Below are 26,698 nucleotides of genomic sequence, written 5' to 3'. Positions count from 1 at the left end.
TTTCACTTTTTATTTGTCTTTTATGGGACAGGAAGTCATTTTTGCTGCCTCAGCAATAAATGGGAGAATTTAATTGAAAACCAAACTGTGGTTGAAATTTAAACTCGGTGTCCTTCAGCCTCGGGGAGCTACTGCAGCTGTAAGACAAGCTATTATTCTGTATTTCATCAGACACACTGCACATCAGGACATCCTTTTATTTGAGCTGTTCTGTCCCTCCCACCTTCCAGCCTCACCTGATCGTCTCTTTCATCTTCCTTCCTCAGCCCTGCTCCAACTTTCCGGCCCTCCAGTCCAGCGGGACCATGATGCTCAGCAGCTCCGTGGAGGTGCCCAGCCCGGGCGGGATGAGCGGCCTTAGCGGGCTGAGCGCGGCGGCCCGGAACGTGGTGCGCTCCTCCAGCATCTCGGGGGCCATGTACAGCCTGGAGAAGAGTCCCAGCAGCGGGGGCCCGGACTCCACGTCACTGGCTGGCAACAAGAAGCGGCGCTCCAGTCTGGGCGCCAAGATGGTGGCCATTGTGGGGTTGTCGCAGTGGAGCAAGAGCACACAGCAGCTCAACCAGCAAGGTCAGTTCACAGTTTGAAATGCTTCTGTTGGATGTGAACTCTTCAGATTGAGCTTCTCCGCTTGTGCAAGTAAAGTTTCATTTCCCCCTCCAGCCCCCTTTTCGTCATCAGTTTCTCTCAATCCCAGGATATTTTTCCACCATTTGCACCATTTCAGCTAGTTCAGTGCGACTTTAGTCCCTTTCCACTTCCTTTCTTCCCTGCCTCCACTCTTCTAATTATCAGCTCCCACAGTTTTCCTCGCCTCTTCCCCTTCCTCTGCTGTCTGTTTTTATGTGGTCTGTGGGGATATCAATCCTTTGTTTAAATTTCAGTTTCGAGTGAAAGCTGCAAATCATAATGCTTTCCAAATGAAGATGGAATTTTTACTAGTTGAGGCATTTAATCACCTTTACCCACCTGGCTTGGCTTTAGCATTTCCAAATATTCCACATGCCTTTAAAATGATTAAATGTTTTCCTGCTGCTGTTAAACAGTTACACGGACGCTAACACTGGTCTAACAGAACAGTGATTGTTTTGGAGTGTGCACAATAACATTAGCATAATCCACTCCAAAGGGCATTTGGTGGTGCACTGCCGATGTTTGAATACCTTTAATATCTTATTCAACAAGCTCTCACTGGCTTTACCTTTTGTGGTATTATCATTGTAATGAGCCCTTTTTAAAAGCCTTCAACATTAGTGTGAGCATCACTGTGTGCTGCACTCTGAAGTGGGTTTGCAGCAGTGGCAGCTCATATGCATGGTGCCTGTGCAGTAATGATAGCAACACCATGTTCTTATATGTGTCCTGTGGGGTATAATTACAGATATTGTGCAGCTGCAACAAAAGTGTTTCTCATTTTGCACCTCAGCATTGAACTCAAACACACACACTCCTGGTGGGAAACGGGAAAAACATGTGACACACCAAGGCTGGGTAAAGGCTGAGAGGCTGGGCCAGGATGGGCAGAGGATGCAACTGTTTTTCAATGCACTTAAACTCCTTTTTCATTTTTCTGTCTGACGGTAACAAACGCATTACTTGTCCCTCCGCATCCTCTTAGTACGTTCTGTTTCTCCTTCCAGTACATTGAACTGTAACCTTGTCAGAACAGTGTCTGCATGTGTTTTTCTGCTTGCTTTGCGGTTGTACAGTATGTGCGTGTTAGTCTGCGAGAATGTTCAGCTTATTAGAACATCTGAGAGTGGTTGTTTTCTGCTTCGTCTAGCAGGCTGAGTAATGTAGGATACCTGAGTTTATGTACCAGTGTCAGAAGGATACTTTTGCCATTTTCTTAGTTTGAGTTGTATATAAACTATAAATATACTGAACATCTTTGGGTTTTTTGAGACAAAACAGGGCATATGACCACCTGTGGCTCATTTGCTGCGTGTCTTCCCCTCTCTCTCTGCCCCATTTCCTGTCATGTCTTCAGCTGTCACTGTCATAAAGGCTAAAAAGCCCCAAAAAATAATTAGAATTAGAATTAGAAAAACAAAAAAAACAAAAAACCAAGGCATATGAGGAAGTCACATTGGGTTCTGAGAACATGTGATACTATTTTTAGTATATTTAGTACAGGTTAAATGATTAATTAGCTGACTGAGAAAGTAATTGGCAGATAGTGAAAATAAACATTAGTTGCAGTACGTAATCGCATGCAACTCCAGAAATGTCAAAGGTAACACCATAAAGTCCAAGACCTATTTCAATGGAGGTTCTTGATACAAACATCCAGGTAAGTCCACATGACAATATACTATCAAACAAACCAAAACAACAAATACTATCAGCTGTAGAATTACTCCAATCAAACATCCAAAGAATGAATATGAAAATGTTACATACAAATTATAATAGAATTGTGAGCTTCTACTTCCTTGTTTCCCATAAAGCGTCATTTGAATCTTTAATTTAATCCATATTTAACAAAATATGGCAAACTATGCCTGAATAAAATACTGAAGATTGAGAGCCAACTCTCAATACTTCACAGTTTTTGTACTTCGTGCTCCGGACAGAATTTGGCCTGTACTCATTTGACTCCCAGTCCTAGTTCTAGGACGTTCAGGATATTCATCACTCCAATGACACGCCCTCTGGGATTGGGTGACATAGCAAATGGTATCCACCCTGTCACCCAAAGTGGCTCTGTCCTCTCCTTAATCATCTCATCTTCTCATTTAACTTCAGTCCTTTGGGAGCACTTTTTCACTGGTCTGTGATTGTATTAAGCAAATATAACAAGACCAGGCTGGTTTACTGAAAGCTAAGTGGGGAAAAAAGAGACCATTCTGCAGCAGCAGTGGAAAAATGTGGATGAAAACATGACACTAAGAAAAAATGAAATAAAAAAAAATGAGAGTTCACTTCGTACATGTTGTCATGCCAGCTCTGACATGGCCACCATATGGCTAATGGGCAGTTTACACAGGAAGACGCACACACACACACGCACACACACACACACACACACACACACACACACACACACACACACACACACACACACACCTAAATCCTGAATCATTATCTTCTATCATTACCTGTTTTTAGCACAGATCAGGTTGAGATGGCTGTTGCTCCACACACACACACACACACACACACACACACACACACACTCACTCAAAGAGCTCGGCGCCCTCATGCACAGCTGACACTTGTCTGACGCAGAGAGAGCTGTCGATATTTTCACCACAGGGGCTTTCAGGTCGCTGTGCTCGTGGTGATGAGGAGGGCACAATGGAGGGGAAAGTGTGGATGAGGAGGCGAGGAGGGGCTGAGGATGTAGAGAAGAGGAAGGGGAGACGAGGGGTGTGTCTAAATTTAGATGTTCTCAGCTGCCAGAGGAACACATCGCGCCTGGAACAAAAAATCACAGTATCATGCACCGCTCCTTCCTCCTCCATCCACACCGCAGCTCTTCTTCAGCTCCTGCAGGCTAGTTTCCTCACTGTGCTGGCCATGGCAGGTTTTGAGATACTTTTCAGAAACAAACCTCTGACTGCCTGAGCTTGAGAATGAGGTCTTACGAAACAGATCGGTATTGTTCCTGATACGTTTTTAGAAGGATTGGGTATTGGCCAATGTGACTGATGCACATTAAATAGTCAAATATTTTCTCTCATTGACCTACTACGATGTCTTCACAATAGGTGCATTTTAATGGTAGCTCAGTGGTAGATCTTTGCTGGAAGTGTTACACTTTCTGTCTCATCATTTTGAACCATTGCATGGATGCAGTAACATATAATTGTATTACATATGCAACAAAGCTTAATGAAGAAGAAGATCTTATTAAAACCAAACTTTTAGCAGCTGGAAAACAGTACAGAGGAGCTAACGTTAGCAAGTAGAACACTAAATTTGGGAAAAACAGTTTTATTTGTACTTACTATTGGTATTAGATTTCGATATTATTTGGGATGTGATTGTCTCAAGTAGGCTCAACAAATTATTTAAGTGTAACCTGAATCAAAATCCAGGTGTTTTGCTTTAGTTCTGTTACATAAAATCCGCCCAACAACAAGATTATGTCACCCCTATACTAGAAATTGGAGTTGAGCCTGGAAACCTGTTCCTTGAGACAAACAAGGCTGTTTACTCAATGACCCAGAGAGGCCGAAATGGGCTACACTAATCTGTTGTTTTCCCTACCTCATAATTCACACCAGCTAGAGGGAAAAAATGAGTGTATGTAATTAGATGGGTGACCAGCGCATACTGACAGACTGACAGAAGGTCACACAGACAAGCATTCCCCCTCGCTTGGTCAAGTTCGATTATGGTTCTCTCTGTGTTCCTTCCTGGCAATCATTATCAGCCCAGTCTGGTCAGCTGTCACTGCTCCATGTTCCGAGTGACACAATCAATTGGCCGATGGGGCGGGCTGACACAGGTGCAGAGCCCCCCCCCCCCCCCCCCCGGCTTCGCTCGGTTGGTCACCTAATGGCAGAGAAGCCACAGGTTGAAGTGGTCCCCAGAGGAGAGGGACTGTGTGAGGGAGGTCATTTGGACTTTGTGTGCAGAAATGGGAAAAATAAACAAAACAAAACCGAAACAAAGACCATCTAACTGTTGGACCGTAACTATAGCCATTCAAGCAGTGACTAAAACTATGTTCCTGCTGGTTCTTTTTCTACTCTAAATCATCATATTAATAGCTGATGTCTAAATAGGGCTAGATAAAGTGACTGAACACAGAGGCAGCTCATAGAGACACAAAGATATGAAAAAAAAAAAGACAAAGTGAACGGAGACTATGGGCGTATATGTCAGTGTTTCGCCATTAAAGAGCTATTACGTGGTAACGTGGTTATGGTGTTGTTATTGTGTCAGAGTTTCTGCAGGGCATGTTCTAGCCGTGCTCCATTTTGCGAATTGGATCCAGTTTATTTATAACCATCAGCAGGATCTGTCCAGGAAACTCTTTTGCAAGCAAGGAAGTGTTTTTGTCGATGTTTCCAGGCAAGAATTGCACCTTATTTTTCAAACAACTTCATTTCCAAAGTGTAAAAAAAAAAAAAGGATGTGTTGCATCTTCTGGACAATGGAGGTGTTAAAACCATTTGAAAAGATTTGCTTGGCTGCTGATGAATGTCCAATAATCAGGCCTTTTGAAGTAGTCGTCAGTTGGGCTGCAACAATACATTCACAGTATTTGTAATAAAGATAGAATGAAAACAAACTTTTACTTACTTAATCCCCTTCAGAGCAAAAAGTCCCACAGAGCTCTCAAGGTCTTTGAGACGCACAAGCTTCCCCGCCACAGTAAGGTAACAGCACGACAAAAACAATCTGAGTTTAACATCTTCACACACACGCTGATATCAGATGCCTTAAGTAGGACAAGGGCATTTTTTCTGGATGCAGCCTTGTCAACATTTTCAGACAGCAGCTGAGCCCTGTGACACTTCTTAGTGTTAATGGATGCAGTTTAATTGTGGCCTCTGGTGTTTCCAAACAAAAATGTACAACTTTAGGGAGCCATAACTCGGCAGATTTATTCAATATTAAAAAGCCGTTTTGCATGTCTAAAATATCGCTTTTTTAGCATTACACCTCCAGTCCTGATATGTCCTGCTGATGTGTCTCTGCACTCATCTGCCAAAGATAGCTGTGTGAAGAAAGGTGTCAAAGTTGAGACATGTACGACAAACCTTATGAAGATTGACATGAGAGAAATAAAAAACAGTATAGAAGATAATGTCCATGTACTGTACACTTTTACAAAACTGGTGTAGCTGTTCAAAGCGTGCTTCCATATTTAGATTCTCAGATACTATTGTCATGCACGGTGTATGTTTTTATTTCCATGATGTATCTCAGTGTTGTTCGTGTAATTCCATTCATAGCTTGTGTCATCGTCTCATTATTCTGGTTTTGTAACAGGCGAGTGGGGATGGCATTTTGGTTCTGTCTGCGTTCTATGTATTACCTGCTATTATTAGAATCAGTGAGGAGAAAGCACACACACACACACACACACGCACACACACACACACACACACACACACACACACACGGTTTCCCAGGTTTAATGGGTGAGTCACTCCTCTGCTGAACACAGTCTTATCTCCTGAGCAGGTTTATCCATGACTGTGAAAACGGAGCGAGCAGAGCAGCTCCCAGTGCACTGTCAGTCTGCACTGAGGGACGCAGCTCGCAGAGAAACAGCTGAGGAGATGCAGCACACCAGCAGAGTTACATTAATGGACACCAGACATGGGTGTGTGCATGTTTGTGTGTGTTTTTGGTGAGCATCCCATTGAGAGGCTTCAACTCTGAGCTCCCATCCCTCCCAGTTTATATATATATTAAAAAAAATCTCTCTCTCTCTCTCTCTCTCTCTATATATATATATATATGTGTGTGTATGTGTGTGCGCGTGTGTTTGTTTGTGTGGGCCTGTGTTTGGCTGCCGCACATTCCCACTCAAACACCTCACTGTTTTCTCCTCCATTTGGCTCTCTCATCCCACTCAACACCCATCCTCTTCTTTTCTCAGCCTCACTTTTCAATTCCTTCAGATATTCTTTATTTAAATCTTTCTGTCTTCTGCGTGTTTATTTCTGTGCTGCTGTAGATATTGTTGGCAGTACACCAGAGACACGGAAAAGAAACAGACAGACAGAGAGGGAAAAATGTCTGCCACAGAGCAAGAGCACTTGTTAGTTTGCTTATTAAATTGATTCCAACTTTGTTCGGAGACCAAAGCAGCCACGTGTCTGGGTATTCTGTTGTCAGACAAATAAATTGGAGGTAGCTGAATGTTTCTTTAGCTCCAACCTGCGAGTGAGGATATGTGAAGGGGCTTTCACCATTGCCAGTAATCTTAATAAAACCATTTCCCTGGCATTTGACTCTGTTTTATTTCAGAATAAAATGACACAGCTGTTTCTGTTTCATATCCCTGGCTATAAAAACTACCTGATTCAGTGTCAGGCCAGGAGTGCTGGTAAAAAGAATTGTTTTGTGGTTTTATAATGCCAAGAAATAATAACCTTTTTCGACTGTTTCCCCGTGTAGAACAAATTTAAGCCATGCATCTTTCAAAACTACAGAAATTTATCCTAAACAGAAATATATCAAACATACAGTATATTTCACATAAATTATGAACTGTGGCTAGCTTTAGTTAGCCTTAGCATCCGCTGAAACTCGGTCATTGACTGCTATGGTGGCCATTTTATTGTGGAAAATGGTGGAAGAGTTCAAAGCCATTTAAAAACAAGCAGATATTATTCTCAAAATAACAAAGAGAAGGACAGAAGTAAGACAAAAATGGCCTAAGAATGAAACGCTGAGATGTTTACCTTTTGCTAAACCGAGAATAGCTACTGTCACCTGTGCTCAACTAGCTGGCTCTTCATGGCCTTGGTTCTCATTGTTTTGGGTAATTTCATAATACAATTAGTCATTTGGCATATGTACGACGCTTTTATACAAAGCGACATACATATGAATTCACACACCGATGGCACAGCAGTTCAGGGGTTCAGTATCTTGCCCAAGGGTACTTCGGCATGTGGACTGCCGAGGCCAAGGATCGAACCACCCCTGATTGGTGGATGACCGCCCTACCTCCTGAGCCACAGCTGCTTCATAGTAAATCTTTATTAATGAAAAGGTTGTCAGGCACTGTTTGTATGGACATAAACGTATCAAAGAGAATATCTGACCAGCTTGTTTTTGCTAATGATTCTCTTTGCCAGTTAACATTATAGTCAGACTGCCCCACTATTTGATAGCTTACCTTGGAGTGCACATTATGGCATTTGTTTGGAATTATTCGGTACTAGACTTCATTTCACCAAAGCTAACATTAGCAGATATGGCTGTGGTGTTTAGAAGTCTCCTGTCTTTAGCTATCCTTAATGTTACCCCACAGTTCCGGTTATTACTGATAAGCAAAGGGCAGTGCTGATACTGTAGCTCTGTCGACAGGACGGTGTTTAGCTAAAGGTCTGCTTTGATCAGTTTGCCTGAACTACAGTGTTCATAAAAAGTCTTGGTGGTTTCCTGAGCACCTGCAACGTGAACACAGTACTTTGAGATAACTCTGCAGGACAGGCTGATGTGATGCAGATGGGAGATAGCTATGATAACATTATCTGGGAGGCTCTGTTTCTGTTCCAAAATAAGAGCGCTGGTGTAGCAGACAGTTCGACACCACTGCCTACAACCCTCTAAACAGCACTAAGCCATGTGTGTGCAGATCTTCCTTTTATTCCTTGGCACTCATGTAACATCAGAAAAAACCACCGTAGCTGAAAGTCTCCTTCCCTCAGTTGCGGCCTCTTTTCTCCCTCATTATTGAAGTCGTGCATCATGTTTTGTACGTTGGATCAGGATGTTCCTCTATGTGAACAGCCCTGTTCAATAATATGATTGAGGGGTTTTGTGATATTTGAGCACATTAAAGTGATCAGGGATGTTTTGGCATGAGAAAGAAACCCAACAACAGCATAACAAAAGGTCACAGACTACTATATCCACTGGTTAAAAACAGCTACCAGAGAATAGACCTGGCATTTTAGTACTCAGGGTGTTTTTGGGGTGACTCACTCGTGCCCTACTTCTAGCTCAGTGTCTGAGTCACAGCTAGGAAACACACTTCAGGAATTTTGGCAGACATTTTGGAAAGCTTACGGTGATCAGATCCTTTGAGGGAAAATTCACCCCGAAAGAGAAATTCTGACGTATCGGGACAGCTCGGAAAAGGTTTGTGGACAAAATGAGCAACAGTGAATAAAAAGCTATGAATTGTTAGAATAGTAAGAATGGAAGTTGTTGAGTCACTGCAGCATCTGAGCCGTGGTAACACTTGAAATGTCCTTTCATAATAATGCCTCTTTCACAGGATGACTACACATGATAGCTATTGATATTCACTATGACTAACGGAGAAGTCCTCCTTTTGTGTTTTGAATCGCTATTTCAGGTGTTTCTGCTGCTCTGTTGTCTTCCTTGCTCCACCTCCTGCTCCACCACCTCATTTTCTTTTGAAGCATATTGAGTCACTGGCTCTCCTGACACACACAAACTGAAACCTTACACGTGTCTCTAAAAGCTTTCTCTTCCCCACCAGTGCATTTAGAGGCTATCAGACACCAGCTAGACTGACCAGCAATCACTTTCTCTCCCCTCTCTGTCTTGCGTCCCTCCACTGGCCGTACTCCCTTGTCACCCTCTTTGTGTTTCGTCCGACTCACTGACATCTTAATTTTCCCCTCTCCTTTATCTCTCCTCCTTTCATCTCCGTCTTTGTTGCTCTCACTTTCACTCAGAACGTCTATCGTGTTTTCTCAATCTTGCTCACCGACTCCTCCGTGCTCCATGCTCTATTCTTAGCCACGCAGATTGGTGAACCATTCAGCTGTGAATCTGTTTTTCTTTGTACCTGTATACCTGCTAATGTGTGTCAGTACAATGTGCGAGCGTGTGCGGCTTCTGCGTGTAAAACACTGGCTCTCAACCAACTGTGAACTAATCTCGCCAATCTTAAGATGGCGAAATGTGAGTTAATGTGCTGATATGGCTGCAGTAAACCCAAAACTTTGACTTGAAAATTTACACTGTTGACCAATAGCAAGCCGTCTTGACAGAACTGACCTTTGACGGAATGGAGAGCTTCAGAGTCCAAAATGGAGGAAGCCATTTCACTGTATTAGCTGTGTTACTGGTTGTAACCTACGCTTTCTCCTTCTGTTAACTCAGAGAGCTTTTTTTCCTCTTCATTAAAACTCTGAATGAATTGACTGACTGGTCCTATCATATCCCAGCTATCTAGCTTGCCAGGCACATTTTGTTTCCACCTGTGAGTGACCTCTGTATCACCCAGGGTGTAGAACCACGTATGTTTTACAAAGATGCGGGTCAGTTTGGCAGCTGCTTTTTAGTACGACCAGGCCTTTACTGCACCTCGTCAAGAAATATAATCCCCCCATAACTGCCCATAAACCACACTTTGTTCGGATTAAGCAAGTGAAATATAACATGTTAAGTAGTGTGCTTTAGAGATGCTAGCTCGCTGCTCCCCCCTGCTCGAGAAATTGAGCATATTTCCCAAATGTCACACTATTCCTTTAACAACTGCACAGCTCTCCACTCAAGACTTGCGCTCTGTTGATGAAAAGCATAGAATATGTCCTCTTATATTATACATGATGTCAGTTTTTCACACAGCAGAGCCAGCTGAAGTGTTGTTTCTCATATATGTTGCAGGCGTTTCGCTGATCTGGCAGCCTGCACTAATACAGTAAAAGCTCTCAGATTTAGCTAGGCTCAACATGAGAAAGAGCACTTCTTGGCACCCCAGCAAGGTTTTAACTGGCACTAAAGTATCACTGAGCTCAAGAGTGTGTGAGGTGAGTCACCATGTTGGGTGTGCGCATGAATGTGTGTGTGTGTAAAAGACCTATAATCAGGGTGTCATTACCACTCCTCCCAGCATGGAGTGCTGTAAACACATATTTACACAGAAAATACACAAGCCTTCTGCCGTCTGCCGTATGGTGCCCTGAAAGAAGAGGTGGACTGGAGAGCATCTTTTGGTGCATGGGAGCCACACACACACACACACACACACACACACACAAACACACACAAACACACACTTATGTTTGATTTCTAAATCTGTGTCATGGCACAGGGGGGCTGCTGTTGCACTGGCCAAACATCGACTAAGAGATTTTGTTTAGTTCTGAGACTTAAAATGTTATATGCTCTTAAATCAGAGAGCACGTAGCTGCCAAGGCGGTGAAATATTTTCCCTTCTGCTAACTCAATGTAAGTTGATTCTTCTGGGGAATTTTCTTGACCCGAGTGTAATTTTCTTCATACAAAGTGGAGCTGGCGTCTTCATTCTGTTTTACGTGAAGATGCTGACACTGTTTCCTGAAAGACAGTTTAATGTAGATCAGAAGGGAATGGAAATATTTCGTCTTCCACTGGCAGAATTAAGATTTAAAAACTTAATGAATGAGATGAACTGTTTTTTTTTTCTTCTTTTGCAATGTTACAGTATTCTGTTCGCTCTTTGTCACTGGGTATGCAAGTGGAAATTATGTTAAGTGCTTAACATGCAACGGAAAGTGTCCTGAAATATTTCCAGCCATCTGATGTCATCTGTTTCTTCTCATCTGCCTCTTCCCTGTAAATCGTTTGGTCATCTTGCATCATTTGCCCATCAACCAAGTTGAGTAATCAAGGGGAAATTACATCTGAATTAGATTACGCCTTTCCTCATTGTAATGAATAGTCATTAGACAGGAGCCCGTGTGGCATATTAACTCACTGACAGACATCCTGCCATACGTGAAGGTTTTAGATTTGAAGAAATCATTTCCTATGCAACATGGTGCTGAGGAAGGCTAATCGCATCACATTGTCCACTCTCTGCCTTATGTCCCTGCCTGAGCTGTTAATGTGACTCACACACACACACACACACACACACACACACACACACACACACACACTGACAGTGCGCGCACACACAGAGACAACACAGGAGATTAATTTTGTTAACTCCCATGCATTATCATTAAAAACAGACAAACACTTAGCACACTTGGCTACACTGAAGTCACCGGCACATTTATTTGTTTTTGCACGCACTGTTAGAGTTAAAGTACTGTCTTAGAAAAGTGGCCCAGCTGACAGCGCCTCATAAATTGTTGAATTATAGAGAAAAAGGTTTTAGGAAGAACACAAATAGAGACACACAAAGCAGCTGGGAAAGAAAACACAAGCATATGATTACATACAGACATGAATCCCTCCAAATTCATTCAGAAGTCACATCCATTAACTTAACTACTAGTTCCACATTCTGGGAAAAATGTTAATTCACTTTCTTTCAGAGAGTTAGAGGAGAAGACTGATTCCACCCTCACACCTAAACGTGCTAATTAATGAGCCAGTTTATTACTTTCAGCCAGAGCCAGGCTGGCTGTTTCCCCTTGTTTCCAGTCTTTATGCTAAGCTAAGCTAAATTCCTGCTGGCTCCAGCTACTCATCACAGGATGAGTGTGGTGTCAGTCCTCTCATCAAAGTCTCAAAACGTCAAACAATTTCTTTCCACACTTTAAAACTCCTGCTTCATCAGGGCTGTGTGGTTGTGGTTCAGTCAGATTTGATTGACAGTGACCAAACAATTCACTCAACCGCCATCGCATTTGGATTCAAATATTGCCAAATCCTGATTGGAGCGCATGAGCATGTAACATAATGTTTTCTGTTTAAGCCCCATTCACGTCAAGCCAGTGAGAAGAGCACAGAAGAAGCAGGACAAACAACCAAAACTGGTTTAACTTTGTCAATAGTGGGTTAATTCTGGATCCCGTCACCCATAGTGAGATGCTGATTGAGAAAATAAGTTTTCAGGGCCTTTCAGTGTTCTGCTAGCTGAACTGGAGGCATTACTCAGTATTGGTACGACATGCTATTGGACTTGCCTGCTCAGGCTGTTGAAGTGTCCCTGAGCAAAGCACAAGCTGCTGATTTTTCACACTAATGTGCTTACAGGGTTATGATTTAACCAGGGAGCATAAAACTCCTTCTACGTAAGATTTTAAGTCCAGAGAGTCATAGAGTTTATTGTCATTTATAGGCCTCTATCCTCCTTGATGTTAGAAATTCCTAGAAAGCACTATAAATGTCAGTTACATGAAGCTTTCTATCCACCGTGTTAACCACTGACTCACCGGCTATGATCTTATGTAACCACAGGACAGATGAGTATGTCTCTGAATCACACATTTGTATATATTTATAAAAAAAAATCTTTTATTTCTGCCTTGAATCTCCAAATTTAGCAGGGGTCTGGCCGTAAAGATACCACAACAGATCTTTCATCCCTAACGCTCGTGCTTGGTTACTGTTGCTATGCATGGTGGATTGTTGCCGTCACTGTGCATCCAATAGGCATGTCGGCGGAGCCAGCGAGTCTAAAAACAGCATTCTATATTACAGCATATAATGAGAAAGGCTTCATCAGTGCTCTCTCCAAATGTCAGAGCAGCTTTAATGATCTACTGAGCACACACATACACACCCACCCACACACACACACACACACAGAGAAGCTATATATCTGGTGAGTGTGCATGCAGTCACAGTGTGTGGCTCTTTTCTGCATTGTTGGCGTTTTCAGTAATCCCACCTTTCTTTATTTCCCTCTCTGCTATTAATTCTCTCCACTGACGCTATTAATTCTTTCCATCCCCACCACCTCTGTCTTTCTCCCGTCCTAATCTTCCTCCCCGTGACTTGATCTTGTCCTGTTGTGATTATTAAACGTAGATTGCATAAGTAGCTTTCAGTGCTTTGGTTTTTACACACATGCAAAGAAAGTTTTGCGTGTGCGATCACTCCCTGGGCTGCACATTTCTGTGTCTGCGTCTTCAGGGATGAGGTATTACTCATCATAGTGGAGCCAACAGGAGACACTTTTAACATCTTTGTAGCACACAAAAGATCAAGAAACTCTCCTCCAGCACCATAAAGCACAACAGCTTATGTAATGGTGTTATTTCAGCTGCTCAAATGACATGTATGTGAGACTACCTGTAATTATTCCTCCAGAATGTGTGTGATTTTATAGCTGTATGACAAAGTTAGTTCAGCAGAGCCAGAAGAGAAAGTACACTAAATAATTTAGATGGGATGGACCGGGAAAAGAGGTAAGAGTTGTGTGATAAAGATGGACAGAGGACAGAAGAACTGGGGAACTATCAGAGAAGGGAAAACAAAAGTGAGAGCGATTTGGAAATGCAGATAAAGCAAAGAGGAATTGGTGCATAAGAAGTGTGTGTATAGTAGTGAACAAAGAGCTGGAGATAAAGAGCAGCACTAAAGAGACAGAACAGTGATCTAAAGACAGAGAGAGAAAACGAAGTGGGGGCAGATTAAGGGGTGAGACTCATGGAGAGGACAATACGAGCGAGGAAAGACACGCAGAGAGAGGGGAAAGGCTTATGAGTGAACACGCCGGCCCGGGCTCTTGGTGCAATGCAGACGGCATTGCCATGGAAACGAACGGAGGGAAAGCGCAGACGAGGAGGAGGGGATTAAATAGGAAGGAAGAGATCACTGCTTCACACCATGGGGGGATGGTGGGGTTGGTGGTGGGGGGGCTGTTTTGATGAGAGAGGAGGGGCCGGCTGACAAATGAGTAACAAGTGTGGCTATGAAGTTAAATGAATAGCTAGTGGTTAGTTCAAAGACGGGTTTATAGTGGAGATCTCCCACTTGGGCTCTTATTTTGACAGATTCACCATCTTTAGAGATGCATTTGACCATCGTACACAGATATGTTTATGTGTTAAGGCTGCATTCTTGACCAGCAAGCCTGTGTGCTTCAGTTTAGGGCAAGGTTCAGGTTACTGTTGCAGGGTGGTGCTGGTCCTTTGCTGCAGGACTTTCACTGAAATGTTGCCTCGATAGATTCATTAAAAAAAGTGATGGGGGATGAGTCTGCCGCCATGGCGCCAGTTGTCTCAGGTGGCATTGTCTGGGTCCAGATCCGAGGGCGGGGGTTGTCATGGCAGCAGGAGCACATGGAGTTTGTCTGGGTGTGATGCTGCAAACACACACACACACACACACACACACACACACACACACACACACACTCACACACACACACACACACACACACACACGCACACAGATACTGTCTCTTGGAAATATTCTTGACTGCAGGATCATAAATAGAAAGCAGCACAAGGCAGCACCCCTCTCCTCATCTCCTTCACCCATGGGACCTCATCATCCTCATCTTCCTCTTCACCCGTCTCTCCTCAACACTTCCTTCTGTTTGTCCTCTCCCTTCTGTCTCACTCATCATCCCTCTTTCTAAGCTCTATCTACTCTTGTTAAATCTCCTCTTTTGAGCCACTTAAAGTCTCATCAGGTGGCTTTGTTTGCTGTCTGTTTATCTCCATAGTGATGGTGATGATGTGGGGTGTCTGTGGTTGTCATGGTGATGGGACGAGCACGGCGAGGATGCTTAATGAGCTTGGAGTTGCTCAGGCTAATGAAGTGGGACGGCTGTACCTGGGTGCGCGCTTAACTGGCAACAATGAGCAGTCGCTTGTTAAAAGTCTCCTTTGGTGACTTCACTGCACCATTCAGCGATCTGGGCTCCTGTAGAGGAGAGATGGACGAGTTTCTACAGCAACTGCAGTCATAATGAGCTGCATGGACGCTGCACTAAAACAGGAAGCTAATCAGTTTGTTCCTCTCGTTGCTGCGTAAGACTGGAGGGGGTCGTGTGTTCAGTTGTGTGTATGTGTGTGTGTATGCATGCATGCATGTCTGCCTGTATGCGCAGCTAGTCTTGCATATTAAGTTAAATGAATAGCCACTTCGTAGTCCAAGTCCAAGTAGCTGTTAGACTGATGGAGCCATCAGCCTAATATTTTCTGTGCACATTTATGAGTGTATGCTCAAGGACCTCTTCTGGTTGCAGTGATTCACAATTTTTGAAAAATCTATTTTATTGACTGCTCAGTTTTATACCTCTTTAGACTGCTGTATTCACCTTTTTACAATATGCATTATGGCATAGCAAAAGGCATTTCCAGCAATCGGCGAGGCTCAAACAAGGCTTATTCAGTTGGAGGCCACGTTTTGGCCTTCGTTGTGGCTCAAAACTGACAAAGAAAACTGAGGCTGTACTATACAAAAAGACTTTATTAAAAGCTTTGCTTGCATCTGTCTGTAGAAAACTTGTAGCATTGAAACAGGTGCTTCACCATTTGATACCTCAGACATTTCACCTTCCTCAGTTTCAGACAGACACACGTGGTGGAGATCTGCGCTCTACTGAGGGCAGTGTTCTTGTCAACCAGTGATTTACCTCCAAATTAACAAGTTGAAAGGGAAAACTTAGAGACGTCTGTAAAAGGTTTAAGAGGTTTTCAAGAGTTTAAATCCCTGCTGCAGGATTTAAAGAAAAATATCTGCCAGCCTAGAAAGCCCCTGTCAGTGGGATGTCCCAGAACCTAGACTTTGGAGAGGTCTTTATAAAGCAAGCTTTGCTGACACAACGACTCACAGCAGCTTTTTTATCCTCCCGTCTGACTGAACTGTCACCCTCACTGCTCACGTGCAGACTCTGTGTGTGTGTGTGTGTGTGTGTGTGTGTGTGTGTGTGTGTGTGTGTGTGTGTGTGTAATTGCTGCACATAGGTGTGACTGTACAGACACTTGTGGTGTCTAGCGTCAGCGTCATGTGTGAATATGTGGCCGTGTCTCTATAGATTATCGTGTTGAATAGCTCCAGGAGTTTTTACATTGCCTTATTGTTTACTGTTGTGGACCCGAGGGACAACAAAAGTGTCCCCTTTTATTTGCCTCTCTTTCTCTCACATCTCCTTCCTCTAGCACCAGCTTCTTGCCTTCAGTGTTTTAATATGAATTCCACATAACAATTAGCATCTTGTATACATACTCAGTGTGTGTATACATAAGTGTGATCTCTGTGTTTGTTTGTATGCATGTATTAAATGCATTGATCTTAACTAGTGATTATTTTGATTAATTTCATTCATCTGACAGTTGTTTTCTTGATCTATCAATTAATTATTTCGTCTATAAAATGTCAGGTTGTACAAGTTAATCAAATTCCTTTTTTGAACAGAAGATATTCACTTTACTGTCATGTATGACAAAGGAAAGCAGCAAATCCTCACATTTGAAAGAACAGAATATTTTCATCAGTGTGTGTTTCCGTGTGAAGTGGCCTGAAGTGCGTTGGTGAGATGTTAGCCTGCATTGCCTCTTTGGACCCTGGGAACTCTGGGTAATGTTGCGAGAAGGATAGCGAGACAAAGATGGGAGCGATACAAGGCAAGGGGGGGGGGGGTTATCTGCTAAAACTGCTTGAGAGCGCAGCCTCACATGTCATATCCTGAATCGCTGCGACAGTGCCCTGCTACTTTGCACTCAGCATGTCAAGTCACACAGAGATCCAGTACAGTGTGTCATTACAAGGGATGATGCCCTGAAAGCTTCTTCTGGGGTTAGCAGCTCGCTAACTCTGCAGCTCGCTCCCATTCTCCTTGCGTCAGCAGAGCCATACAGCCTAAATACCTTTCCCTCCCCCTCCTCCCTCCTCTCGGCTCAGCCTCCACCTTCTTTCTGCCCCGCCACTCGCAGCATTCCTCAAGCTGCCAATTTGTGTGTGTTTCTACCTCGCAAGCCAGGGCTCAGGAGCCCCTCTCAAAGCTTATTGCCCCCCTCTCACATCAGCCATTGTAGAGTGTGTGTTTAAAATGGGCCATAGTAAAACCTGCGAAGTGGAGAGATTTTCCAATAGTGTGGCGACGTCTCAGTGGAAATTAGGTGAGATTGCCTTCTCGCCTGAGTGGACTTACTTCAAAATAAATAGTGAGATCGGTGGTCTCAAGGCCGGCCTGAGTTTATCCTCATTTCTCATGAGCAGTTTTATAAAAGCAAACATTGTGGATGTTTCTTGTGCAGCCCGTCTCACAGACATGAAAGAGTTTGACAGATGCATCCATCCTCTGTGTGTTTCAGGTGTTTTTTTCATAAACTTGGTAACTCAGAGAACTTTTCTTGAAGGAACGAAGCTTCTACTTTTATCTTAACATCTGCAGAGAAGTTTATGTATGAACACCTATTTGCACCTAGAAGTACGGGCAGCAGGTCCTCATGAAAGGCTTATCATGCAGGGCTGGTACTGTGTAATACCTAACTTCCTTATCAGACAACTCTGACTTCCTCTGATTACTATGCTTAGTGGATTACCCTGCTGAAATGAAGGCACTTAAAGCAGGAGATGTGACCTCTGTGTTTTCAGACGGCGGGACAAAGAAGCTTCGCAGCACCATCCGACGGAGCACGGAGACCGGCATTGCTGTGGAGATGAGGAACCGAGTGACACGGCAGGGCAGCAAGGACTCAACTGATGGCAGCACCAACTCAAACAGCTCCGATGGAACGTGAGTATCCAACCCGCAGCTCCTCCACCCATCCATCCATATACAGTATCCAGCTGTCATTATTTTGTTTCCTCTCTCTCAGGTTTGTCTTCCCTACCACACGTCTGGGCCCTGAGAGCCAGTTCAGTGACTTTCTGGATGGATTAGGCCCTGCTCAGATTGTAGGCCGGCAAACACTAGCTACACCCCCCATGGGTAAGAGCAACAGCTTTTCCTTTTCAATCTGTCTCAATTTCATCCGAAATTGATTCTTTATGAGATTTCATGCTCTTGTAGGAGCAAGACTTATGTCTGACAAACAACTTTTCACATTTCAGTAACAACCAGAAAATCAAAGGTAATTAAAGCTGTAATACAAAAGGTTCCAAATATTGTTTGACTGTAGGATGATGGAGAATCAAGTTCGTGAATCTACAACCAATTTACAAACCGTTAGATGCACAGCAGCATCTAAAAATACTGCACAATACGAGTGTATTCGCTCAGCATGGAGGAAGTTATTCTTGCATGAGGTATAAATCTTTCATGCAAAGGTCATTGCTTAGGAAAAACAACAGAACAGAGCACTGTGCTCCAATGTACCTGGCTGTGCAGACAGTTTTACAGCTATGTGGCGCCCTCTGCAGTTTGATATCAGCCACTGCAATATCAGTGAACCAACGCTTAGAGCAGACCATGACTGCCTGAGCACCAGAGTGTGTGAAGGTTTTGGCTCTGATTATGCAGATTTCTGTTGGATTGCTAGAGATGTATTTCCTTTCCCTCTGCAGGGGATGTTCATGTAGGCATGGTAGACAGAGGAGGGCAGCTGGAGGTGGAGGTCAACCAGGCCAGAGGGTTGACCCCCAAACCAGGTTCCAAGAACATACCAGGTACTCTCAACTGACTTCACCTGCTGCATTAAAATCTATCTGTTTATCCCCTTTGTCTAGTCTGTATGTTTCACTGTGTTGCATTATGTTGCTTTGTCTGCAGCGACCTACGTGAAGGTGTATTTGCTGGAGAATGGCGTGTGTTTGGCCAAGAAGAAAACCAAAGTAGTGAAGAAGAATCTGGACCCCACCTACCAGCAGGCTCTGTTGTTTGATGAGAGTCCTCAGGGCAAAGTCCTACAGGTGTGGGATTTCTTTCATGTTCGTCCCTTTCTTATTTCTTGTAGTTTTCTTTTTCCCACGGATCATTTCCACCCACAATACACAAACTTAAATCTAATAAATACCCACCCTAAAATGTGTTTCCTCATCTTTCAATGTGCCGGTGAGAGAAATTCATCTCCTCTCAAAGTAAACTGATGTGTGGGTTGTTCGGATTTATTGACATTAGCCGTTAATCTGATTCAAATTCACTAAATCGTGATTGGTGCACGGAAGTATGTGACATCATCTTTTTCTAAATGAGCCTACCCACTTCAAACCAGTCAGAAGAAGGTGTCTCATGTGAAATAACCCAAATTGTTAAACTTTGGCAAACAAATAGTGTGTTCATGTGGGACCTGATAAGAGTGCTGAAGACATTTCCAGGACCTTTAAAATATGTGGTTTATTAAGGATACAACAACCATACTGATGGCATGTACTGTACAGTGCTGTATGTATAATTTATTGTCATCCTGTCTATAGGTAATAGTGTGGGGGGATTACGGGCGTATGGACCACAAGTGCTTCATGGGAATGGCCCAGATCCTCCTGGAGGACTTGGACCTGTCTGCCACAGTCAGCGGCTGGTACAAGCTGTTCCCTACCTCCTCTCTGGCAGATCCCAGCATCGGACCCCTCACCAGACGCCTCTCCCAGTCCTCCCTGGAGAGCGCGACCAGCCCCTCGTGCACCTAGACACCCAGTAGACAACCGCAAGCAGGGGCACAGATCATGCAGACATGGACACACGTACTGTATATAGACCTACACAATGACTGTATTTGAAGTGCAAGACAGGTAGACATAAACACATACACACACACGCACACACACACACAGGCACGCATATACCCATGTGCAGGAAGACACATTTGACATATAGGTGCAAACACCTGATCTCATCTACATGGATACACACACTGATATGCTGCCATATCCTTTACTGGACATTACTCACAGCATCCATATTCTCACCCAACGATCTGCATTCTTAGTCGATAAAACATTTAGCAAATTCAGCTTCAAGTCGATAGAATTTACCAGAACATGTAGCGTTTTTTCCACCCTCACCCATTTCAACATTTCCAACCACGACACATCGACCCCACCGGGTGCCATGTTCTGCATTCCAAAGTACCAGATTTCCGTGGCACGACTCATCCCAGGGCCATCCCGATGCCAGTTTCTAAACTCTCTATGCCAAACTAAGAAAAAAAACTTTATTTTTTAAAACCAAAGCAATTGTTATTGTTGTTATTATTACTATAAGTAGTAGGTGAACTAGTATACAATATAAAGTATGGATATGTAGCAGAGTCGATGACTTAGATGTAATGCAAAAAAAGAAGATACATTCTACACACACGAGCTGAGAACGGTAAGCCAAACACATAAACATACCTGGGCAACAGGCTTAGAGGTTCACATAATGGCTATTATGTGAGGTAGCAACACTGCTATTCTATAATTTTCACAGGGCAGAGTTTATATATAGATAAACATATATATATATATATATATAAATAAATAGATAGTTAAATACTTATTTGTGTTAATGTATGTATCGGCTGCATTCTGCATGTTTGCTTGCAACCCTTGTAGAGACATTTTAAAGTGCTTAAATCTTTTCATTTAGCTTGACCAATGTAATGGGAGTATAGTGCCACTTTATTTTGCAATCTGTCCTGAAAAGAGCTCTGCACTGAGTAAGGGAGAAGGATCGAGGGGACAGGGAGAGCGCCGTCATTGCCGTCCGCAGAAGAAGAGAACAAATTAGTCAGCCAGCTCTCCATTCGCTGATAAACACATTTCTGATCCTGCCTTCATCTTTAGAGTATAAGGGACTGTTGTACCACACTGGGCGCTCAGCACAAAGGCACTGTGGGAAACGTGTCCAGCTCTTGTCTGGGGTTCTTGTGTTCCACATCCAGGGGGTGCCACAGTATCACTCTCGCTGTATATTTACCAGCACCAAGACTTGTTTGAACTTCCTGTTGATTTCCCTGTTGTGATGTCATCTTTTTTCACACTCTTCCTAATTAACGAAGGATGTAGCGTGCCTCTGTCTGTCTCGCCACGTCTGGTGAGCTCACAACGCGCACACAGCTTGTACCAACTGCTACCTTTAACCCTCTACTTTTCTCTCCGGCCACTCCTGTCTGTCACGCCAGCTGTGACTAAACCTGTTGTAAATGTGTAAACATGTATTTGATTCCAGATGAGTTTTTTCTTTTTGATATCTGACTATTTACGCCAGTATTACTTTGCTAACTGGGTGATTGTTAACCTGCCATGTATGGTGGTGTTACTTGTTTCAGGTGCAATATGTCACTCTTCATATTTCCTGTCAGGCAGTGTGTTTGTAAGGAAGATGGCACTTTACTGTAAGATAGAAGTATTACGTTTGGAGTACAAACATGGTGTGGTTGACCACCTCTTTATTTATTTTTATTATATTTGGTCACACTGCAGTGTGCACCTCTGAATCGTCGAACTGAATGCCAGCATGGAAATGTAAGGAGTGTATTTTGAATATCAGTGTAAAGGACAGCTGAAATAGGTCAGTTCTGCCACTGATTCTAGAGTTAAATCTGAGCAATCGTAACACTCTTTAATGTGCAAAAAACTTCAATCTTGTGCAGCGTAGGCTTATTCAAGAACACAGCAAATTGCGTAGTAACATTTAAATCACATTTAGATCTTAAAAGTGTATGACTTTAAGGATAAAGGATAAATGTGTCTCAAGAAGTCAAAACATTCACTCCTGCATCCATGTTATTTAAAGAAATGAGTCAATTGACACCTTTGACCTTCCTTTTTTTTAGTATTTTATTTTATTCATTTGAGAACACAAACAAGGTAAGACCGACCTGTCAGCTGTTCAGGTAAAACGTGCAATGGTTGTGTCTTCACTGATAGCAGAGGAACAGCAGGGCAAACTGAGCTACTGATGTTTACTGTTTTCTTAAAGATGGAAATTTCATCCTCTCCTCAGTAGCTTGTTTTAGGGTGTTTTGAATCTGTCTGTCTTGAGACCAACACCAGACCTTGTGTATGGATAAGGACACTGAAGACTGTTGTATTTCTCTAGTGTTACGAGACACGATAGTCTCGAGCTATAGGCTTTTAAAAGCTTGTGTGTTTACGAGCTGACATTTGGTTTTATCACCACCATATGTTCTATCGTCTGTTCCAGACCGTTGAGCTCATTCCTCTTGTCATCTTTCTGCAAAAAAAAGGGAAACACATTTTTCCTCTCAGCACCTCAGACCAACAGAATTCACATTTTAACGTGCTTTGAACTTTGGATAAAGGGATCTCTGGCATTCTTGATTTTTTGGGGAGGAAGATGATGGTCGTTTTTGACCCTCCAATCATGTATACAACCCTTCTCAGAAGAACTATCAAGGTCCTGGTTCCAATTTCTTTGTACGGTTTGGAGCCATTCCTTGCTGGATCTGTAACTGTACTGGTCATGTATATGAAGTAATTTTATGTACCTTATTAATTTGTATCTATTTTTGTGGACAGCTGGCATGATGTAAAAATAAGGACTTAATACTCTTCGTATTTGCACATGTTCTCTTCAGTGCGCGCCTTGTGTGAAGACAAAAAATGCTTGGTTGACAAGAGAGAAAATAAATGGGAATAATATAAACCAAAAAAACAAAACAAAAAAAAGACAAAAAACAAAACAAAGAAATCTAAAAGAAATTTCTAGTCCTGTATAACATCCCTGTTGAATGTTTAGTCCTTGGTAAAGTCTTTAAAAATACTGTTAATATTTTTCCATGTGATTTCCAATAGTTGGAGCTTATATGAGACCGTATATGTCCCTTTGCTGTATATTGAGTAACCCTAAACATTAACAGTTCTGATGATTGACAGTAGAGGAAGAGATGATGCAAAGAGATGTATAATTATCCTATAAAAAGCGTTTTTATTGAGAGCAGAGAGCATTTGCCAAATTTTGATCCGTGCAACCAAAAGGAAAGTATTGTAAGTGTCGTGAGGGCGTGTGTCTTCTACTGAGGTGCACTTGTTGCACTGCGTGATGCACAATGAAGAGAGGCAGGGCAGAGATTCAAACGTGTAGATATTTGTTAAAAAGTCACTTGTGAATTCAAGTTGTGGACCACAGTGTAGAGAATTTCAGAATCAGGGTTTTCAGATGTGAACATTAACACCTTTTTCTGTCATCATGGCGTTTAGCATAGATTAGAAAGAACTTGCTGTAGTATCACGTGATTAATATGCATTGTCTCATCACATGGTCATTTTATTTACTTGGACTCAGACTCCTCTGTTAAAGTGAGCCGAAAAACGATGCTGAAAGGGAGACTGAAGCCTCTCGAGCAGCCGGGCAGGGTCACAGCAGGTCATCAGAGAGTCTTAGTGGTTTGGTGAAGCCGAGCGATTCTTAGACTTTTGTAAATGTAGATGCATGCAGGGTTGCTAAATTGTTGGATCCATCCAAGTGTCGATTGTAGACACGTATGTGCAGTTTATGGGAAATGGCACGAGAGCATGTGGAGCTTGGAAGACAGTGTTTCAGACCGGTAGATATGGTCTTAGCCTGAGTCAGACAGTATCTGAGCATGGCTCAGCTGAGGTGTGAATGTAAAGGCTGCAGATGCTTGGAATGTAAACCCATACGCTCGCTTGCTTCCCTGTAAAATCCACACTGAGCATTCTCCAACTCGGTTTTGTTGTGTGCAAAACTTTTATAACGTATCTTCAATCAACCTGAGTCGTCTCTTGAGTGCTATGTTGAAGATGTATTTTATTTTTGTAAAAGAGGGGTATTATTTCAAGAGGGAGAGGTATTATTTCAAGAGGGAGGAGAGAGAGGCGGTGTGGGCAAAACCTGCCTTTAGATTTTTGCAAAAATGAGGGCTTGTTCGGTTTACAATGGCCTTATTTTGTGTAGGAGACATTGCTTCACTATTGTAGCACACAACTGAAAGTTTTGACAAATGTATTTTGCTTGAAATATTGTACTGAAGTTCTATATGTGTATATGTATAGTTTTATGAATGTATTTCTTAATCCTTACACCAGAACTGAGTGTAATTTTTTTGTCATCTTGTTTGCTATACCGTCTCTTTGAAGACTTTCCAGGGATCTCGCCTGCACTGGTTCAGGTATCCCCTACTTTTACTGTACTGTATACTGTATGTCTTACTCTCTGTGTGTTCATTTGAAAGAGCAGCTCTGTGGTTGAAACAAGCATGAACTCTGTCTGGCGAAATGCATTTTTATTTATTTAAATCGCCACGATGGGTGTCAAAGGATTGCTGTTCCCCTCCCCCTGCACCGGTTAACTTATCGATTTATCTGTCAAGCTGATGGAATTCTTTTGATTTTTGTACTTTGGACTAGAAAATGTTTGCAGCATGGTTACTCTGATGATTTTCTTGTATTTAATCTTTATGATGGTATGATTATGATGATAATAATTACGAGAGTTACACATGGTGAGAAGTCAATTAGACCCAGTATAATATCAAAGGAAATTCATTTGGGTTCAAATGAATTGTCAAAAATGCTGTATCTTAACGTAGCATGGACTAACCCTTCCATTTTCTGAAATACTTTTCTGGCAATAACCATTGGCTGTAGCTTCTGCTGTTCCTCACTCCTGGCCTCAGCCTCTTTCTCACTTGTTAGAGTTGGGTCACGGCAACCTCAGGCTGAATCTGCATCAGCTGACCATGATGACAAATACGAATCACATTTTCGAGCACTAGAAGCAATTTAGCATCAACAGAGCATGCAATGCATTTTGAATAACTGCTATTTTATATAGCGACCATGAGCAACAAATTTCTATCTCTGAATTTTTATTTCACTTTCCTTTTCTAATGAAGCATGCATTCCATATGTCTGTTTACCAATGTAGCAGCTGTCAACAAGATCAAAACAGACATTATCTCTGAGCTGATGGGCAAATTGGAGTTTTTGCTGCTGAATATGCCAGTTTGTCTTCATCCACGTCTATAAATGTCTGTAATCACAGCACAAGTTTCCTGAGTAGGCATTTTGTCCTTGTAGCTGTCCGTCAGACTATATTAAGGCCACTGTAGCTCCCCTCCCCACTGTCAAGACAACCTTCATTTTATCAAGCCCAGCACAGCACAAACCTCACAAATACAACCTGAACTAATGGCTGAATGTGGAACCTCAAAATGCAAGATTAATTATATGTATGAACCACAATTCCCATCTTGGAATCAAATGCAAAGATAGATGAGAGCATCAAAAAATTCAGTCGAGTTAAATTGGATTTGCTGCTGTTGGTAGATGAGTGGTTGTCTTTTCTTAACTGGCCTTAACCTTTCCACCGAGGAGCGTTCACAGAGTACATTTTAAAGGGCAAAGCATTGCAGACCATCTGATGAAAGGATGCGGCTTATGGCAAAGAAGAAAAAGGGAGCTGTAATTTTTTACCTGTGCTTTGTAAATGTTTTCTATGTGCAGTATTTGATAATGTAAAACTGGTATTTTTGTGGTTTGTACGCTGCAGAATTGATTACTTAAGGTGCACGTAGTTTTGTAAGAAAATAGAACCAAACTGAGGAAAAAAAAAAAAAGAACAATTTCGGATTCAGAAGCCTGTATTTGCATGCCCTTTGACATCTGGACGCAAAGTCAATAAAGTTTATTTGAATCACAAACATTTGCCAGGTGTGTATTTAAACCTTTTCAGCTTCAGCATTTATTCAGAATTGTGTGTTTCTGGCCACCCGATGAATGTAAGTACAACATTAGCTGTTGCCTGTTTTTGATCCCCCTTGAATCTCTTTTTAGAAAAATCAGCCTTATTAACGAACTTTTCTGTGAATGATGTGTTATTTATGATATATGTAAAAAGGTTTGCCTAAAAAAAAATGAATTGCCACATGGGAAATTGGTAACACAGAACAGAAATCCAGTAATCCTTTTCTTTAAAGGAACTGGATTATTAATGTTTTGACTGTGTGAAACACACCAGTAAGCTTCACTCACAGAACCAGCAGAACATCTGCATTTGGGTGGAACTGATGGGGTCCACCGTGTGCACGTGAGGGAGGGCACATGGATGGCTCAACATTTTAAAATAGATTACAAGCTGTCAAATTTAATCAAAACCATATTTATTTTGTATATTTCACAGAGACAGTATTGTATGTTACATACATATTCTCAAATTTAAGTGAGTTTGAACTTGAAACCATAAGTGCAAAGCTTGTGAAAAAATGAAGAACTGATATACAGAACATGTTCATCCATAGTGAAACATACAGAGAAATTCTGATAAAGAATAAAGTACAAGATATCTTGATCAACAAGTACGTAAAAAGATACATCCCTTCACTGGCTCTTATTTCACAGAAAATATACCAGACGAAAAAAGGAACTGATGACGAGCAACCTAAAGTTAAAGTTAATCACAAGTGAAAACGCTCAGAGAGACGGACTGTTACTGCTTTTCCAGAAACTTCTCATGGCTCGCTGACAGATCTGCCGTCACGGCGCGGAGACGACACAG

The 26,698-nt window shown here is 42.4% G+C and overlaps 1 protein-coding gene across 1 annotated transcript in view; it reads left to right on the top strand.

Moving 5' to 3' along the window:
• The window catches only part of rims3 (regulating synaptic membrane exocytosis 3), a 37,000-nt gene extending 11,156 nt beyond the window's left edge, over positions 1–25,844 (top strand). The window contains exons 2-7 of the mRNA XM_076753828.1: positions 267–570; positions 17,890–18,031; positions 18,114–18,226; positions 18,802–18,903; positions 19,007–19,146; positions 19,651–25,844. Of these exons, the coding sequence (XP_076609943.1) occupies positions 306–570; positions 17,890–18,031; positions 18,114–18,226; positions 18,802–18,903; positions 19,007–19,146; positions 19,651–19,863 (975 nt within the window). The 5' untranslated portion in view covers positions 267–305 and the 3' untranslated portion in view covers positions 19,864–25,844. The remainder of the gene's footprint in view (positions 1–266; positions 571–17,889; positions 18,032–18,113; positions 18,227–18,801; positions 18,904–19,006; positions 19,147–19,650) is intronic.
• Positions 25,845–26,698: the final 854 nt, after the last annotated feature.

Source organism: Chaetodon auriga, chromosome 17 (assembly GCF_051107435.1).
Source record: "Chaetodon auriga isolate fChaAug3 chromosome 17, fChaAug3.hap1, whole genome shotgun sequence".
NCBI classification, from domain to species: domain Eukaryota; kingdom Metazoa; phylum Chordata; class Actinopteri; order Chaetodontiformes; family Chaetodontidae; genus Chaetodon; species Chaetodon auriga.
This window is presented reverse-complemented; position numbering and strand designations above follow the sequence as displayed.